Below are 17,685 nucleotides of genomic sequence, written 5' to 3' on the forward strand. Positions count from 1 at the left end.
ATTTTACCCTATCAGCCCATAGAAGGCAAGCCCCAGTGGACTTGAAGTTTGTCAGAAGAGGCAGGCTTTTCCTTGGAAAGGCAGAGCCGCCCCTAAGCCTCCATCAGCGCCGAGCGTCGGCCGGGTTGGGGCCTGTGGTCCAGCAGGCCCGGCACCCTAAGACTTCATGGAGAGGGGAGGGTCTAAGGTCAAAGGTCCAGGAGGAGGAGGGGCAGTGGGTCAGGCGGCAGAGAGGGTCCCCGGCCCCAGACTCCCCCGGCCCCCACCAAGGGCCCCCCCACTCAGACACCCAGGCTGCTGCTCGGGGAACACAGGAGATAAGATTCTGGAGGAGGGAGCTGGACATTCTGGAAAGGAGGAGGGGAGCGCACGCCCGTCATCCCGGCGACTGAGGCCCGCGGTTCAAAGCCAGCCCGGGCAGCACAGTCCGTGAGACTCCTATCTGCAATGAGGCTCTAGAAAGCCGGAGGTGGAGCTGTGGCTCGGGCGGTGGAGCGCTGGCCTGGAGCTGCAGAGCGCAGGGACAGCGCCCAGGCCCCGAGTTCAAGACCCGCCACACGGAGCGGGCGCGGAGCACCCTGTGGCCCAAGGGGCTAGCACCCGGCCGGGCCCCGGGGCCCCTGGGGTGCAAGCCAAGGCCACACACCCGAGAGAGCCCCGCCGTGCGCCCCGGGACCGCGTGGGGGGCGCGCGGCCGGCGTGGCCTCCGCGGGCTCCGGAGTCCGGGACGGCCTCCAGCGGGGTCCGCGGAGCGGGACGCGGGTCTACACGGAGGGGCCGGCGCCCGCGGAGCCCCGGGCGAAGCCGGCGGGGGGCCCGAGCGGACCGCCCCCGGCCACGCCCCCGGCCAGCCCCCAACACGGCCACGCCCACGGCCCCGGCCACGCCCCGCTGTCAGCTCGCCGCCCCGCCCCGCGCAGTGCCCGATCCCTTTTAAAGAAGCGCTCAGGGCTCGGGCCCCGCCGCGCCCGCCCGCGCCGGGCCTCGGCGGTAGTCGCCCCCTTTAAGAACCGGGCGCCTCGCACAGCGTCGTAAGCGGGCGATGCCGCGGGGGTCCGCCCGCCCCCGGCTCCCCGCGCGGCGCTCGCGGGCCGCGGCGTCGCCGCTTTAAGAGGCCGCCCCGCCCCCCCCGACGCGCAGCCCCGCCCCCCGGCGCGCAGGCCCCGCCCCCCGGCGCGCGGGCCCCGCCCCCAGGCCGGCGCGCGAGGCGGGGGAGCCGGGCTGGAGCGGAGCGCGCGGTTCCGCGGCCACTGGAGACCGAGCGGCCGGGGCAGGCGGCGGCGGCGGCGGATGGGGACGCGGAGCCGGACGGCTGCGGTGGCTGTGGCGGCGGCGGCGGGGAAGCAGCTGGCGGGCCGGCGGCGGCGGCGGCGCTGGCGGCGGTGACGGGCGCAGGCCCCGGCGAGCGGCTGCGGCGACGCGGTGGCGGGCGGGCCGCGGGCGGGCGGCGCGAGGAGCGGAGCGCGGCGGAGCGCGGAGCCGCCGGGAGCCCGGGGCGCCGGGCCGCCCCCTGCGCAGGGCTCGCGGGCCGCCAGGCCCCCCCTCCAGCCGGGGCCGTGGAGCACCGGGGCAAAGGCCGTGGCCCCCCGATGAAGGAGCGCGACGCGGGCCCGGCCGAGCGGGGCAAGCCGGCCACCTACACCGGGGACAAGAAGGCGAAGATGGCGGCCAAGACCAACAAGAAGTGGGTCCGGCTCGCCACCGTGTTCGCCTACGTGCTGTCCGTGTCGCTGGCCGCCATCGTGCTGGCCGTCTACTACAGCCTCATCTGGCAGCCGGTGGGCGCCGGGACCTCGGGGGGCGCCGCGGGCCCGCCCCCCGGCGGCGCCAACGCCACCGGCCCGTCGGGGACGTCGGGGGCCGCGGCGGCGGCGGCGGCGGCGGGGCCCAACACCACCCGGTCGTCCCGCCGCGAGGCGCCGCGCGCCGCGCCCCCGCTGCAGGCGGCCCGGCCCGCCGCCCCGGAGCCCCCTGCGCACGGCCCGCCGGCCGGGCCTCTGGAGCGGCCTCGGGGGCCGGGCGACGACGACGACCGGGACGACGACGACGACGACGACGACGAGGAGGCGCCCCGGAGCTGGTGAAGGTCCGAGCCCCCCCTCCCGCGGCAGCAACCGGGCGGGGAGCCCCGCGCGGGAGCGGATCCCCTCCCCTCTCCCCTTCCCCGCCGATCCCCCCCTCCGGACACACGCACTCGGCCCCGGGGCCCGGGGCCGTCAGCCACAGGACCACCGCGACCACCGACCGCACTGCGCCCGGGCCCCGGGGCCGCCGGGGATGGGCGGGGGGAGGCCTGCGCCGCGCGCTCTGGTGTATCCGACGTGCAATGGGGGTGACTGGGTCCTTCTCCCCCCCACACACACACACCCCCGAGACTCAGGGGAAGGAGGGAGCTGTTAGGGGCTCTTTTTTTCTCTCTCTTTCTTTCTTTTTAAATAAGCTGGAGCTCTCGAAAGGGTAGAGGGCACCCAAAAGTAGTGGAGCTCAGGTACGTCCACCCCGTTGGAGTGGCCAGACATGCATTTGATTTATAGATCCCTGTACATAGCCGTGGACACACGCACTGGTAGCTATCATCATACAGAACTCCATGTATCCCCCCCCCCCTGCAGCTTCTGGGTAGCTTCTGACTGTACCGACTCTGATTTAGGGGTCTGTCCGCTGGTCCCCCGAAGTGCACCTAGCCCAGAAGGGCACCCCCACCCCATCCACTTTTTATTTTTTCCATCACCCACCCTTGCTTTTCCCCTGTTCCCCTCCCAGGTCAGAAAGATAGGTTAATGATGTTCTTACACAAGGGTATAATTATTCTTAAGAGGGTTGACATGACAGAGGAGACCCGGAAGGAGTCTCTGCAGAGGGTGGGAAATGCACTGGGCCTTTTCCTCTTCCCACCCTGGTGCCCCCTCCCCCAGAAGTGGCTTCCTGTCAGTCTTCAGTGTCTGGATTAGAGCCAGGGACAGAAGGCAAAGAGCAGTGCTGCTCAATCCTGAGCTTCCCAGCTCGGCACAGAGTTCCTTTGGGAAGAGCAAGCACTTGTACGGAGACGGGCTGGCAAGTGTGGTGGTGTTTTTTTTTTTTTTAATTTTAATTTTTTCCTTTCTGCTCCTCCAGATCTTGTCTAGTTCCAGATTGTGTCTTATGTTACTTCTTGCTCCTTAAGATCTTGCCTCGTTCACTTTTGCCTCTCCCCTTTCCTGAGCCTGTGACAAAGGCATTGTGAAACTAGAGCTTTGATCCCGTCCTCTGGCTTGGGGTTTTGCTGTAGAATCCGAAAGGTCAAAAGATGGGATTCGCACTCAGGACTGTGCTCGGATAGCCAGAGAAGAGAGCAGCCAGGAGGTTGACTGGCTTGTCCTCGATCCTGATAAGCCCCACTTAAACGTGGTCTGTAATTTTGTAGAAGAGGAGGCCCGCGCATCAGGGAAATGACATACGGATAGCTCTGGGGCAGCAAGAATTATACTTCCTCAATTTGGATTCCATTTCCTTCTGCCACTTGCTTTTAGGCAATTGAGAGTGGGTAGTGAAAAGATATCAAACCCCTGGTGTTTCCTTTTTTGGGAAATGAAGCACTTAAAAAAGAAAAACAGAGAACTTATCCACCTGAGTCCTGAGACCGTTTGTCTTTCCAGATTTCTGGCCTGCACTCCAGTTAGCTCTGATCCAAGTTTACAGGACTACAGCCTTGCTCTAAGCCATGTCCTGTTGTGGGCAAGAAAATAGCAACTGAGCTGCCCCAGCCAATGGCAGGCTGGCCGCTCCTGGAGGGCTCTGGGCTTAGAGGAGATTTCTTAGCAGCTCACTAGGTCTTCAGTCTTTAAAAAGCCCACCAGGCCTTTTTAAATATTTTTGCTGAGAGACTGGGGGAAGAAATATGAAATGCCACTTTATAACTTCAATAATAGCCTGTAATTTATATTTACGGTGTGAATTTTTAGTCCTATATATTTTAATAATTTGTAAATTGATCTCTGGACTCAAAGGAGAGCATCTGGGAATCGGTGCCCTGTCCCCTGCTTTTCTGAACTGTTTCAATCCACTTTGGGATGAATCAAAGAGCCTGGTGAGGCCACCAGTGGGTCTAAAGCCTTCCCTGGAATTGGGACATTCGTACCAGCCCTAGCTGTGAACATGACCAGAGACATTATTTATAATTCAGCCATTCAAGATATACCTGTACTCAAAAAGTCCTGTCTATTTTTTAAAAGTTTTATTTTTCAGGTGAACAAAAATACATTCTAAGAACTCTGCCTAAGCCTGTGTCAGCGACTGACTCTCGTGGACTGGAGGAGGAGGAGGGAGGCTGGGCTGGGATGTGGTGGACGGGTTGGTGACAAATAGGCTGAGGAGGAAAACGCAATTTCTCTGCTGCCCTGGGTGCCCAGTGGCTCCGCTGAATAGATTAGTGAAGGGTGGCAGGATTCATCTTAGTCAGGAAGGCGGCAGGGCTCGGAGGACTGTGATACCTACTTAGTCAGCCACCTTTTACCAACCCGAAACACTGCAAACAAGTTCTGCGTTGCAGGACTAAGCAGCTACTTAGCTAAAGGACCAGTAAGTGTGACAATTAAGGTTGATCCAGACATTTAGCGGTCTGAGCTGGGAGGAGAGGCCAAGTGGTGCTGGACAGGCTGTTTGTTCTCACCTTTAAACTACTGCCCCCTCTTCCACTCCTCCTACACTCCCCCCCATCCCTCCCCCGAAGTACTGACTCTGGGAAGGACAAACGACTGCACTTGGGCTGCTCCATCTCAGCTCTGTGCTCACAACACCGCTGAGAGGTGTGGGTTGATTCAAAGGTGAGGGTGGGGTTCTTTCTTTCTTTCTTCCTCCCCTTAAAGCCAACAAAAAAAGACATGTGGGTGAAAAGCACAAGTATTAGGGATTAGTTATGCTGCAAAATACATGGTAAGCAATTGAGCTCAGCTCATTATCAGACAATGCTGCCCAGTGTCATTCGGGAGTGAGAAGCCCGTGTTGGTGGGCCCCCTGAGGCTGCCCTTCAGCGGAGCTGTGGGGGGGTAGCCACCGTGCTTTTACTCCACCGTGTAGTCTGCGGGGAGGCCTGGAGAAAGGCCGCCCTCCCTTTATTCCCCTCTTCAGCCTACACAATGGCTTTGTGTGAAAGGACTTGGTAAGGCAGAGCAGAAGGGGAGTGAAAGTTCCCAGGCTCTTTGGAGCCAGCCCCTCCTTTCTGCCCCAGGTTTCACACGTCGTCCGGTACAGCCAGCAGTAGGTACAGCAAGAGCCTGCCGGCTGCCGATTAGAACAGAGCCTGGCTGGCCTGGAACAGTGGTCAGAAGCGCTTTCTTTGCAACTGCAAGGAAAGGACTACAACTCACCCATCCTCACGTTTTAATCCAGGAAGGCCCATGCCAAGCGTTCTTTCCAGGACCTTTGCACAGGAGCTATCCAAGACTATTACTAAATGTTTGGTTCTAGTAGAAGTTTCCATGTGCAACCTGAAGAAAAGAGATAATTGATTCTCTTTTGAAAGTGGGGGTTTATTTAAGAAGACGTGGAGTCGGGGAGCCCTTCCGACTGGCTGGTGAGGGCCAGCTTCTCTTTCTTCCATGGATTATCCCGTGCTGGAAAGTGTCTCGCTGTCGCTTTAAGCATAAGAAACATTTCTCTTGCCAACAGCTGTAGGTTTCTATGTGGTTTTGGAAGCTTCTCTATCTACCTTCTTTTTCAGTTTTCACTGGGGAATTCTAAGACAGTGTGCTCTTGAGTCAAGTATTTATATCCTATTTTGTGATGCCGACTGCACAGTGTCTACTTGTTCCTACATGTCTCTTTAAGGAGGACCAGAAGGTCAGGTCTGGAGCTCTAGGACTATCACAGCTATTCTGCCCCAGTGGAGGTATTTCTGGAATTGCAGTTCAGTAACAAAAGGGTGACAAGTGTACTTTGGGGTTTTTCTTGGGGGAAGGGGGCTTCACTGGCCCTGGCCCTTTCTCATGGCCAGCTCTCAGTGGCTGGCACAGAGCAGTCGTTAGGGGCTCAAAATGTGCAGATCGCCGTGTTGGGTGGAATCAGCCATGGTGTCAGAGTCCACGTGTGAGAACTTGCATCCTCGGCCGCGTATCATCGAGTCTGGGTCCGTGACAGCTCAAAGCTGCTCTTCGCCTCCGTCCTCAGTTCTTTGTTTCCAACTGGAGGAACTGAGGCCTGGCTTTCCTGCCCTTCAAGGTTCCAGAAATCTGTGACCATGTTCCACGCAGTGCTTACGGGGCTTACCAAGGTCCACGTGACCCATTCATCCTCCGCTCTGCCCCGGCCCAACATGGAGCTATAAAAATAGCTGCTCTGTTGACAGGTTTTTTTGGGGGGTGGTTGTTGTTTGGGTCACATCTGTTTCACTTACAGGCATAGCCTGTGGTTTGCCGTTGCCAGAAAGCCTGCACCATGCTCTTCCAGCCCTCTAGTAGCTAATTTAAAAACAAAAACAAGAAGAGTCTCTCATTGTCACACACCCAGAATCTACCAGGCTGTCCATCCTTGGAGAGGATGCAGTCCTGGCACCCAGCATGGCAGTTGAGGAAGCCCGGCCAGCTCCCCGTGCCCGGTCAGCTCAAGAAGCGATCAGTTCACGCTCACCACAAACTTCCTGTGCTAAACAGCCCTGATTTCTTCATTTCAGCTTTCTGATCTTGCAGTCGCTTGGCAGTTAAATTACAATAAGATTCTAAGTAATACCCTCAGTGCATGGGGTAATATGTTTTCAAGGACATGTCTGAACCATTGGGGAGATGACGCATGGAAAGAACTGTGAAGAGGGAGGTGGGGATGGGCCCCTGGTGTCCCAACCAGCTGCGGTGGTAGTGGCAGCGGCGGCGGCAGCAGCAGCTGGGAGCGTGGCACACCATGCCACCGCAGAACAACAGAATGGGCATCCAAGGAAGCAGAGCCTGGCCTTCTAGGAGATTCTCAGACAACCACAGGCCTAGCCTTCCCCTGTGACCTTATAACTTATGGTTTGGATGTATATCTATATCTATATATCTATATATCTATATATAGATATATAGATTTTTTTTTTTTTTTGGCTGTTGTGGGGCTTGAACTCTGGGCCTGGGCGCTGTCCCTGTGCTCTTCAGCTCAAGGTGAGCACTCTACCGCTTGAGCCACAGCACCACTTCCAGTTTTCTAGTGGTTTTATTGGAGGTAAGAGTCTCACGGACTTTCCTGCCCAGGCTGGCTTTGAACCGTGATCCTCAGCTCTCAGCCTCCTGAGTAGCTAGGATTATAGGCGTGAGCCACTGGCGCCCGGCCCACGGTTCAGATATTTCTGTGTTTTCTTTTGTGCCAATCTTGGGACATGGCTCAGGACCTAGGTACTTGCCCTGAGCTTTTCTGCTTAAGACTAGCACTCCCTATCACTTGGCTTTTTTTTTTTTTCCTAGTTAACTGGAGATAAGAGTCACACAGACTTTCCTGCCCAGGTTGGCTTCAAACCATGATCCTCAGATCTCAGTGTCCTGAGTAGCTAGGATGACAGGCTTGAGTCGTCGGGTGCCCGTGCCCGGCAGGATATTTCTGTTTTGACAGCTGGTTATCAAGGTGACTTTCGATCTTTTTCTTGGCTGGAGCCTGCCGCCCTGCTTCGGGCGGGGGGCAGGGAGGGGGAGCACTGTGTGTCCCCAGGGTGTGTGAGAGGAGGGAAAAAAATCCTACCTTGCCCATTATTTTTGACAGTTGCTGGAGAAGTTGCCCTAGAGAGCTTGTTAAGAGGGAGGCAGGCCAGAGAGTCCCCCTCCTTCTCCCTGAAAGGTACTGATGTGTGTACCTTACCTCCTGCCCCGCCCCGGGCCTGCTAAAGCTCCATCCAGTCCTTAAAAGGAGCATTGGGTGCCACGTTTGTTCCCAGTGGTGCCAGGCCTGTGCTATTTCATTTCCCTGGCGTCAGGCGGGTGCTTAATGAGGGCTGTGGTGTGGACCCAGCCTTGTTGAGAGAAAGCAGCCTCCTTCCGTCCCTGAGTGCTTCCTGCTGGCTAATCTCCCTGCCCTTCCCAGCCCTGAAATGCACCCGAAGTGGGGTAATGGCCACCCCCCCATCTGTCCTTCCTCGGGAGCCCTGATAACCCCAGCGTGGACGATGCTGGCAAGGTCTGTGGACACTGATAGATGACACAGAGGCAGGAGGAGATGGTATTTTTAGTCTTTTCTCTTGATACCTCTCCTGTTTTGTCCCCCAAAACAAGCCCCATGTGACCAGGAAGAATTTTTGCCCTGTGTTGTTGATGCTCCTGCCCCTAAGGCTGGAGGCAGAGCTGGAGGTGACTCACGGTCAGACCTTCAGGCTTGTGCCCTGGTCGGTGACCGGGCTTGCAAGAATGCCCACGTGGCCACACAAGAAAACACAAATCGTGATATGCTCTTTTCATGGTAAAACTCGAGTCTGAGGGGCACAGAGCAAACTCCATAGAGGGGAGCTGGTTTCTAGGGGAAGATAGTAAAGAAACAAAACCTATGGTATAAGTTTGTAAGACTGCTCCTGATAGAAACAAAAGAGGAAAGGAACCCTTCGGCTCAAGAGCCAGCATGCCAAGTTAGAAGTTGATGGGTCTGAAGGCAAGAACACGCCTCCAGCACTTTGCCAAGTGTCAGACTCCTGTAGATCACTAGCGAGGGGATATGAGTGTTATAAACCATCCCTCTTTTCCCTGGTAGAGCATTGATCTCCTCCTCCAGTGCAGATGAGGGCAGAAGAGAAGGTAAAGGAAACCATAGATGACACACAGGAGATCACACCACACAGCTGCTTCATTTATTTAGCTCATTCACCAAGGGCCTTCTGCGGGCCAGGCTGCTCCCAGAGTCCTTTGCGCTGTGTGCAGGTATATTTCCCACACTCTGCTCTTCAGCCTCATTTTGTAGATAAGGAGACTGAGACCATAGAGGTTACAACTGGCCAAGGCCACCCGGCTGCCAAATGACTGGCCTAGGGTTCAGATCGAGTCCATCAGAGCATTCTAAGGCCTAGCCTGCTCCAAACTACTGGAGCAGCACTGCCCGCCCCCCACCCCCGTCCATCCCCAGGCTAGAATGCAAATTCCTGATGATAGTCATTTCTGGAGACATCTGCGTTCCAGTATTGGGCCTGCCCAGCGCCTTTCTTTGGGAGTCACAAGCCACAAAGGTGTACGGCACACTCCAAAGCCATACATGTAGGGATGAATGTACGTATGCATGCACGCATGTGTTCATGCATGCATGCATCCGTGTGTATGACTGAAAGGCAAGAGACTTGACTTGAGCTTGCAGTCACCACCCAAACCAGGCGTGTCCCTGGCCTAGAAATGTTTCTGCTGATGCACCCCACGGCAACCTCTTCACCCCGTCACTCAGTGGCACCCCTTGGCTAGCTTCCTCTTCCCCTCTACCACATAGCCAGAAACCCACTCTTAGAGTCTAGACTCTGCCGCTGCCTCCATAGGAATCAGCAGCCTAAGCCTGAGCTGAGGTCCGTTATAGAAATGCGGACTTCCGAGCTCTCCCCGGACCTACTGTGTTTGAACCTGAGCGACTCCTCTCGTGATAACTCGTGAAGAGTCCTTCAAGCTGGGCCGAAGAGAGGCCCCTCCCCAAGTAGAGGCCACGGGGTGGGGTCCACAGCCCATCAGAAAGCCCAAACTGGGACTCCACCCTGTAGGCCCTCCCTGGGCTCTTCCAAAGAGGATCCCAGGTCACACAGGGGCACCGCTGTCTGCCAGGGAGAGGGGGCTGGGTCCCAGTTATCTCCCCCAGCCAGTGTCCTGCCCCAGGTTACCAGGCACCTACAGCTAGGAACAGCTCCCAGGGTTCGGCCTCACTGCCGGGGGCTCTTTCCTCCCTCTCGCTAGGCTGGGCTGGGCTGGCAGTCACCATCGCCCACTGGCTGGTTACTGAAATGTTTGTTGAAAAGGAGCCACAGCTTGTGCGGAGTCTGGATAATTCACCAGCAGTGGGCCTCAGGGGAGGGGCTGAAATGAGGACTAAGTTGGGGGGTGGGGAACAAGTCCTGATGTCTTCCGGAGCTGGAGCTGCAGTTGCCGTCCCTCTGAGTTCTTGCTTGTCACTTGTTTGGGGAGTGGGGGGGAAGGGAAGAGGAGAGGACAGGAAATGACCCTGGATGGCAAGGGGCAGGAAATGACCCTGGGTGGCTGGGCCAGGCCCTCATCTCCACTCTGGGTGCATGTGATGTCTGACCTGGGTGTGGGAAGGGGTGTGCCCGCCAGGGAGCTCTCCCACTCTGCTTGAGGTTGGAGGAGCCCTCCCCATTTCAGAGAGGGGGAATCTCTTTCCAGAGAAGACCCCAGCTCTACTGGCAGGCCGGGCCCTGGCAGAGTAAGACCTCCCTGGCTCTCAGCCTTGTAGTCCATAGTGCGAGGAAGCAGGCCGGTGGTGTTTGAACCTGGGACTGCCCCTTGCTTGGCCATCCTGGGACAGGCCGGAGAGGGGACTGCTAGCTAGGCTGTCTGCCTGGAACCGAGGAAGCAGAAACTGCATGTACACGGGGGCTGAGCTTAGCCCAGGGCCAGTGCTGTTGAAGTCACGACCTGGCAGTTGGCAGACTTGGGTCAGGAATACCAGAATGTCTGCACACCGGGGGCCGTGTTCACGCAGGAAAAAAAACCCTGTGTGCATGGGGAGCGGCCCGGAGGGGCCACATGAGCCTCCTTGCCCTCACGGGGTGCCCTGCTGGACAGCTAGCCACGCTGCTCAGCCAGATGGACATAAACCACCCACAACCGGACCCAGGCCCCTCAGAAGACACTTGACTGAGTGCCTCCCTCCTGTCCCAGGCTGACTCCCCGCGGCCAGGAGCTTTGCTCAGCACTTTCCTGGCGGACCAGGCCCCCCTGTCTTGCTCCTCGCACCCAGGCCTCTCCCTCTCTGCCCCGTCCCTCTGGAAGGCCTATTTCGAGGGGCTGGGCTCTGCGGAGGCCCAGCCCTATCCTCTCTGGGCTCTGAGACCCCTGCTTCTCTCTGTGACTCAGGAGGAGTCTGAACTTGCAGCCCGGGCTGGGGGTCATTCCGCCCCAGGGGCTGCTGCTCAGGACCGTGCGGCCAGGCCCATGGACCTTCCTGGTGGCTTGACTTTGGACTGAGCACGCATGCGCCCTGTCTGGCTCCTCCTAGAGACAGGTCGAGAGGTGCCAAGTCAGGTGTCTGTGGAGAGCCAGGGGCTGGACGGGCGGCCGGGGCTCCTGCCTCCCCTCCCGGCTGCTTTGGGGACGCCGGGACTGGGCTGGAAGCAGGGGATGTCTCCAGCCTCCCTGGCTCCGTCTTGCTCTGCCTCTGTGTGTGCTCCTCCTCAGCGGCGGGAGTCCCCTGAAATGAGAGGAGAGACCAGCTGGTGGCTCAGTTCAAGGCTTGTGCCCCCGGGGCTGCCCCATCTGAGGCCCGAGTACCCACCTGGCCACCCTGCGGCTCTTCCTTCTCTTCCTTTGGGTCCCACCTGCAGGAACGCAGCAGGTGTAGGCCCTCAGCCCGCCCCTCGCCCCACTTCCCTGGACCCCCCTTTCCCATAGCCAAGGGCCCATGCATCCAGCAATACTCTAGAACTGGTGGTTTCAGAGCAGGCCTGGAGCCAGAGCGAAGCTCCTGGGAGCTTGCCCGGCCTTGTTCCCGAAGCCCAGCTGTTTCCTCTGAATGCCACCTACCTTGCCCCGTGGTGGGTCCCCAGCTGCTGTTCGTGGCCCAGCCTGATGCATCTTGAGTTCCACGGGGACTTAGGCCTGCCCCAGCCTGCACTGCCCCGGGAAAAGCCACCCTTCCCCCGGGGAGGGAGCTGCTGTAATTACTCCAGCGTCCCCCAGGGCCTCTGGGGCTCTTGCTGCCTCTGCTGGTGGCTTTTCCCTGCCTGTCATTAGCCAGCGCCAGGCAGCAAGTCACACAGGAGGCAGGGGCCCAGGGGACAGAGCAGGCATCTGGATCTGGGCCTGTCCCGGAAATGAGGACACCTAGATGCCTGCCTTGATTCTTGTTCCCGGCCACCTGTTACCTTCGGGCCCTGCCGGTCAGCCTCTCCTTCCCCTGGGCTCTGCTGCCTGTGGCTGGTGCCACGCAAGGCCTGCCAGGTTGTGCACCCCGACCTGCAAGACACGGCCCACAGTCAAGGAGAGAAGAGGATCCGCCACTGGGGCCTCCATCAGGCCGAGGAGCCCTGTTCCTCTCCCTCCTCTCAACTCACCTTTTCCTTCAGGGGTCGACAGGGGGGTCTGTGGCTTCCTGTGGGTCTTGGGACCTAAGGAGGGGACAAGGGACATGGGGAAAGGGTGTGGTGACCTGAAGCAGAAACCCTGGTTCTTCCAGCACCAAGAGGCTACCAGTCCTCATCCACTTATGGGTTTTATGTCTCCCCAAAAGAGCTGGGGCCTGGGGAGATTTGATCAGCCCAGCAGGGCCTCAGCTGCCATGGCTGTGGAATCAGGGTGCCAGAAATACACAAGGCTGTTCCAGCAGCAGGCCAGAGAGCCACTGAGACTTCAGCCTGATCAGTACCAGCTTCTGTGAAGATCCCGAAGACCCCAGGGCAGGCATCGACTGGCCCCAGCAAGCAGCATGGTTCTGACAGTGTGAGAAGGGGAAGGACAGGAAGGAAGATGTGCTATGCCTCCTTTCAGCTCTGAATAAAGTAGGACATCAAGAGACAGAGAAAAAAGGAGGAAGTGAACAGTATTAAAAAGGGGGGACATAGCAGGGTGCTGGTGGCTCACACCTGGAATCCTAGCTTCTCAGGAGACTGAGATCTGAGGATCGCAGTTCAAAGCCAGACCAGGCAAGAAAGTCTGTGGGACTCTTATCTCCCCACCCCACCCCCCCAAAAAAAAACAACTCAGGAAAAGCTGGAAGTGGTGTGGTGGCTCAAGTGGTAGAGGGCTAGCCTTGAGCACAAAGAAGCTCAGGGGCAGTGCCCAGGCCTTGAGTTCAAGCCTCAGGCCAGGCAAAAAAAAAAAAAAAAAGAAAAAGAAAGAAAAGAAAAAGTGGAGGCAGTGGAAGGAGGCAGCCAAGAATGGTGGTGCACATGTGTAACCCCAGCATTCCGGAGGCTGAGATCACAGTCAAGACCAGCCTGGACGGAATAGACCTGTCTCAATCGGTAGTAGGGGGAAGGGGGACAGGGAGGGGGGCGGTGTATAAAGGCATGGCAGAGCGGGGAGAGGAGAGCAAGTCTTGACTCACCCCTTCTGCTGCCCCTGGCTGGACCGTCTTCAGTGGGCTTGCTGCAGTTCTGTAGCCTGTGTGGATCAAGGAAGGGGTGAGGTTGCTGGTGGCTGCAGCAGGCCCCATACGGACTCCGCCCCTCCTGGTCCCACCCTAGCACTGAGAGCAGAGGACACATCCCTGATCCCAGGGCATGCCCAGGGTGTGCCCTCTCTCTCCCAAACCAGCACCGCGGTCAGCCCGGCCCTCCAAGCTCTTCAGCCCAGCAGGCTGCTCGCGCTGCCACCCACGTGGGCTTGGCCTGGTCCAGGTCCCGCGGGTGGCGCCAGTCACCCTGTGCATGTCTGTGTCGGGCCAGGCGGAGCAGGTCGATCTGCTCCCGTTCCTGCTTCCACTGGACATAGTCCCAGTCCGCCTCCCGGGGCGGCCGCACCGGCTGTCGGGGGGCTGGGCCTAGGTGGTGGGAATCCCAAGTGCCCTGCAAGGAGAACCGCACGCAGGGTGGGAAAGGGGCTGGAGTGGAGGCTGGAGCAACTCTACCAACCAACCCCCTCCTCTCTCAGCGGTGGCCCATCATCTCTAGAGTGCCAGACATGCTGGCTGTGTTTGGAGAACGTGGCTTGGCCTCTCTGTGCATCATCTCCTTAGGCTAGCGGTGGCACCTTGCCTGGCACCGTCCATACCACATGCTGCTGGTGTATGGACTGGCCCAGCATGGTGGGGGTAAAGGGGCACCCAGAGGCTGTGAGCAAAGAGGAAAGACAGGGGGCTGCTGCCACCTAGAGGTCACAGCTGGCACAAGGCCAGTCCCTGCCAGCCTCCCGTCATGGCAAGGCCCTCACCCAAAGTGGAGACTCGGGGTGGGCATTCTCGCTGTCACTGCCCACATCATGTCCCTGCCAATGAGGGACAGAGGCCTGACTCAGCTGACTGATGCCCCAGCCCTTCTGGGAGACGTACCTTCCCTGCAGAATCGGAGCTGGTGGCTGTGTGCACAGGGGAGCTCTGGGGCCGGGCCCCACCGGGCGACCCCTCTGGGCCCTGGTTCCTTGCTCTGGGGGGCTTTTCACTTACGATCCGTTTGGCCTGGAGAGAGAAAACGTAAGGGTTGTGGCAGAGCCGGGGGTGGGGAGGTGTGGGGGGTGGGGGAGTGGCCACCAGGACCCACACGCTCACCTTGGCCTTGTTCTCCATGGTCACGGCCAGCTCCACGCGGTCCCCCATGCAGAACGGACCCACGTGACCCTCGGCTTCCTCATCCTCAAGCACCTCATGGTCCATGCCAGGTCCCAGGGGGGTCCTGGCCCAGTTCCTGACCACGCGCTTCTCCTGTGGGATGAGGGGGCCTGTGTCCTCAGGACTAGGGTGCTGGGGCTTCTGGGGGTCCCCTAGGCCTGGGCTCCACCCTGGGCCCTCCCTGGAATGCTGCCAGAGAAGCTGGCTCCGAGGGCGTTCACATGCCAGTGGCATTAGGTTATCCGCCGCCCAAGATGCTGCCATGGCTCACCCATCCCCCATGGCCCGTGGACACCCCCCCTCCTCCTCAGCCCCGACTTCTCCTTCCCACCCCCACCCCCACTTTGTGCAGGGAGCCCAGGTCTGGGAGTGGAGCAGGGCGGGGGGGGGCAGTCTGTGTTTTTAGGGCATAGGTGCAGGCCTGTGGGAGTAGAACAAGTTACAAGGAAGCGTCTATTTGGTGGCCCCTCCCGGAATGGCAGGTGGGAGAAGAAGAGGGACAAGAGCCCCCCACCCCCACCCCTTACCTCCCCCACCCCCCACCCCCATCTCGGGCGAGGCTTACTCCGGGGACCTGGCTGATGGTGACGGTGAGGCTGTCGGTTGGGAGGGGCCCGGGGGTGGTCACGGCCATGCCCTCCTGCTCTGCCTGCCGTCGGTCCTCCTGGATCTCCTGTGGGAGGGCCTAGATCAGCGCAGGCCACGCCCCCCAGACGCACAGAGACACAGACGCAGACGGGCCTACACAGAGGGACACCCGTGGGACATCAGAGGTGCCTAAGACCCTGACCAAACTTCTGACAGACACAATGACCGCTCCAACCCTGGCTATGCAGACTCCTGTGCCCACGGATGGCCGCCGCACAGGCAGGCAGGCAGGCAGACGCCCCCACCAGGAGGGTCCTCAGCCACTCACCTGGTACCTGCGTAGCAAGGCCTGGTTCTTCTTGCGCAGGGCAACTATCCTCCGGTCCAGCTCGGCATCCTTCTCCTGTCTGTGCATGGGGGACTCGGTTCTGGGCAACCCCTATGCAGAGCAGGGAACCAGGCTCCTGACTGCTGGATCTCCCCTTTAGGGGTTCCCCAACCATCACATCCACCTGGCCTTGTCCGTACCACCCAAGGGGCTCCACAAAATCAGGCCATACGGGCGAGAAGAGGGCTGTGTGGAGGAGGTGGTGCTACAAGTCCTCCACCTGTGTCCCTGCTGGGCCTGCCTGTCTGTCTCTGCCTCCTGAAGGCTCCAGTCAAGTCTGCTAACCCAGGGCGCAGCTCTGGGCGGCCGCAGCGGCCTCCCCTCCCCCGGGCTCTCCAGGGAGCTCCTGTGAGCCGCCTGGAATGGGAGTTAAAAATGGCTCTGGCAGCAGAGCCCGGCCGGCCGTGGCTGGGGATTCAGGAGGTCGAGGGGGGGAGCTGTTTGCTTCTCAAATCCAGAATCATTGTGGGAGGAAGAGGTGCTAGCCTCGTCCTCAGCTTACCAGGCACCAGATCCCGCTTCCCAGTCCTGCACCCGGCCTGCAGGAAGGAGCTGCTCCCACGGGCCTGGCCCTGCAGGCCCGAGCTGCCGGCCGAGGGGGGCAGAGAGGGAGCTACAGCCAAGGAGCCTCCCCTAGCAGGCCGGGGCCCTGCAGGCTTCGCTGGCTGCCGGGTCTCTGATATGGCCGACGCCTCAACCCAGCCCTCCACCTGCCCCATCACGGCCCCCTCGCCCCCAGCCCGGCCGTCCTCGGCTGTCCCCAGCTGCTCCCAAACGTGACTGCTTAATAGATTGGCCTCCTCCCAGCCCCAAGAAGCCCCCTGCCAATGGCAAGATGCCACTCACATCTGAGTGCATGGTAGCGGTGGGTCTCAGAGAGAATTCCAGAGCAAGCCGGGAGAACCACCAGAGCCAGGCCTCCGTCCGCCTCTCCCTGCCGGCTTCGCGGCTCAGCACACGAGATCATGTTGTGATTACAAAAGACGCCTCTGGGCTTCCAGCCAGGACCGCTGCAGCCGCCACCCCCTCCCTTCCACTGGAGAACCAGGGCCCTGGCAGCCAGCTGGGCCGGCCCAGCACCTTGCCCCACCCTGCCCTGGTATCACCAGACAGACGGACAGGGCGTTCTCCACCACAGGTCTGGGCCACACCGGAGGCCTGGTCCCAGCAGCCTGAGCCCACCTATAAAAAGTGAAAACTCCCGCAGCACACACCTCAGGCAACCCCTCCTGGCCTGCCAGTTCCCCAGGTCAACGTTGGGGTCTTTTTGTTTTGTTTTGTTTTTTTGCCAGTCCTAGGGCTTGAACTCAGGGCCTGGGTGCTGTCCCTGAGCCTCTCTGTGCTCAAGGCTCGCGCTCTACCGCTTGAGCCATAGCACCAACTCTAGCCTTTTCTGTGTATGTGGTACTGAGGAATTGAACCCAGGGCTTTGTGCATGCTAGGCAAGCGCTCTACCACTAAGCCACCTTCCCAACCCTCCATTTGGGTTTGTTAAGTCACTGGTAGCAACCAAGAAGCTAGCCGGGGCCTGCTTGGGCCTGAGCATCATAGCTCAGGGCCGCGGAAGCCTTCCCTCTGTGGAGTCCTCACTCTGGGCCTTTCTCGGCCTTGCACGTCGAGGCTGACCCCTGCAGCCTCTTTGATCCAGAGGAAGCAGTGTCTCTTCTCAGGATCACCTCCCCAGAAATTGTCCTCATGTGGCTCCGGCTGGTGTCCTAGCTCAGCTCTAGGTCCAACACTGGGGTGCCAGGATTGGCATCTGTATTCCTAGTGCCTGGTTCTAGTCCCATCATCACAAGGCTCTGGCTTCCAGACGCTAAGAGGAGGCCCTGCGGCATTCCCCAAATCAGCCAGGTCTGCCTCCTCGCCTCCTCCCGGCGGCTTTTCCCCTCTGCTGACAGAACAGAAAAGCCCCCTGCCTTCTCTCCCCCCTCAGAGCCTGCACAGGGAGCGGAGGCCCAACCTCCCCTGCCCAGGCGCCCCCCCCCTCCCATCCCCACGCTTAGCCCCTTTCCTGTCCAGTCTCCCTCCTGGCCCCACACCCCATCCAGCATGCCCAGAGCTCCCATCCTGCCTGCAAATACCGCTTGTGGTCCCCTCCTTTCCTGCCGGATGTTCCCACTGAGTCAGACTTGTCTGCTTTCCCAGCACCAGTGACGCACCAGGCTCCATACCCAGGCTCCCCCTACCTTTACACACACACACACACACACACACACACACACACACACACACACACACACACACACACACACACTTCTTTTCGCACCCCCTCTGCACCCTGCCCCATGCTGTGTGATTCAGCTCAGAAACCCCCA

General features: G+C 59.5%; 2 protein-coding genes across 3 annotated transcripts; one reads left to right on the top strand and one right to left on the bottom strand.

Annotated features, from left to right (window-relative positions):
* Window positions 1-1,433: 1,433 nt before the first annotated feature.
* On the top strand, window positions 1,434-4,258 carry Inafm2 (InaF motif containing 2). Its single transcript, XM_070005788.1, has one exon. The coding sequence runs from the start codon at window positions 1,590-1,592 to the stop codon at window positions 2,082-2,084; it is 495 nt and encodes a 164-aa protein (XP_069861889.1). The 5' UTR covers window positions 1,434-1,589; the 3' UTR covers window positions 2,085-4,258.
* A 4,493-nt stretch (window positions 4,259-8,751) lies between these two features.
* Ccdc9b (coiled-coil domain containing 9B) lies at window positions 8,752-16,348 on the bottom strand. Of its 2 annotated transcripts, none has more exons than XM_070005789.1 (11): window positions 16,214-16,348; window positions 15,308-15,418; window positions 14,957-15,064; window positions 14,332-14,484; window positions 14,116-14,241; window positions 13,446-13,633; window positions 13,174-13,229; window positions 12,182-12,235; window positions 11,993-12,083; window positions 11,404-11,446; window positions 8,752-11,319 (listed from the first exon to the last, which is right to left on the bottom strand). In XM_070005789.1, the coding sequence occupies exons 1-11, from the start codon at window positions 16,223-16,225 to the stop codon at window positions 10,819-10,821; spliced, it is 1,443 nt and encodes a 480-aa protein (XP_069861890.1). In that variant the 5' UTR covers window positions 16,226-16,348; the 3' UTR covers window positions 8,752-10,818. The 2 variants fall into 2 exon arrangements, with proteins under 2 accessions (XP_069861890.1, XP_069861891.1); XM_070005790.1 differs by lacking the exon at window positions 16,214-16,348 and adding an exon at window positions 15,508-15,584.
* Between the last annotated feature and the right edge of the window lie 1,337 nt (window positions 16,349-17,685).

The sequence above is a fragment of the Dipodomys merriami genome, unplaced genomic scaffold (genome assembly GCF_024711535.1).
Source record: "Dipodomys merriami isolate MVZ:Mamm:240054 unplaced genomic scaffold, mDipMer1.0.p SCAF_69, whole genome shotgun sequence".
Lineage (NCBI taxonomy): Eukaryota > Metazoa > Chordata > Mammalia > Rodentia > Heteromyidae > Dipodomys > Dipodomys merriami.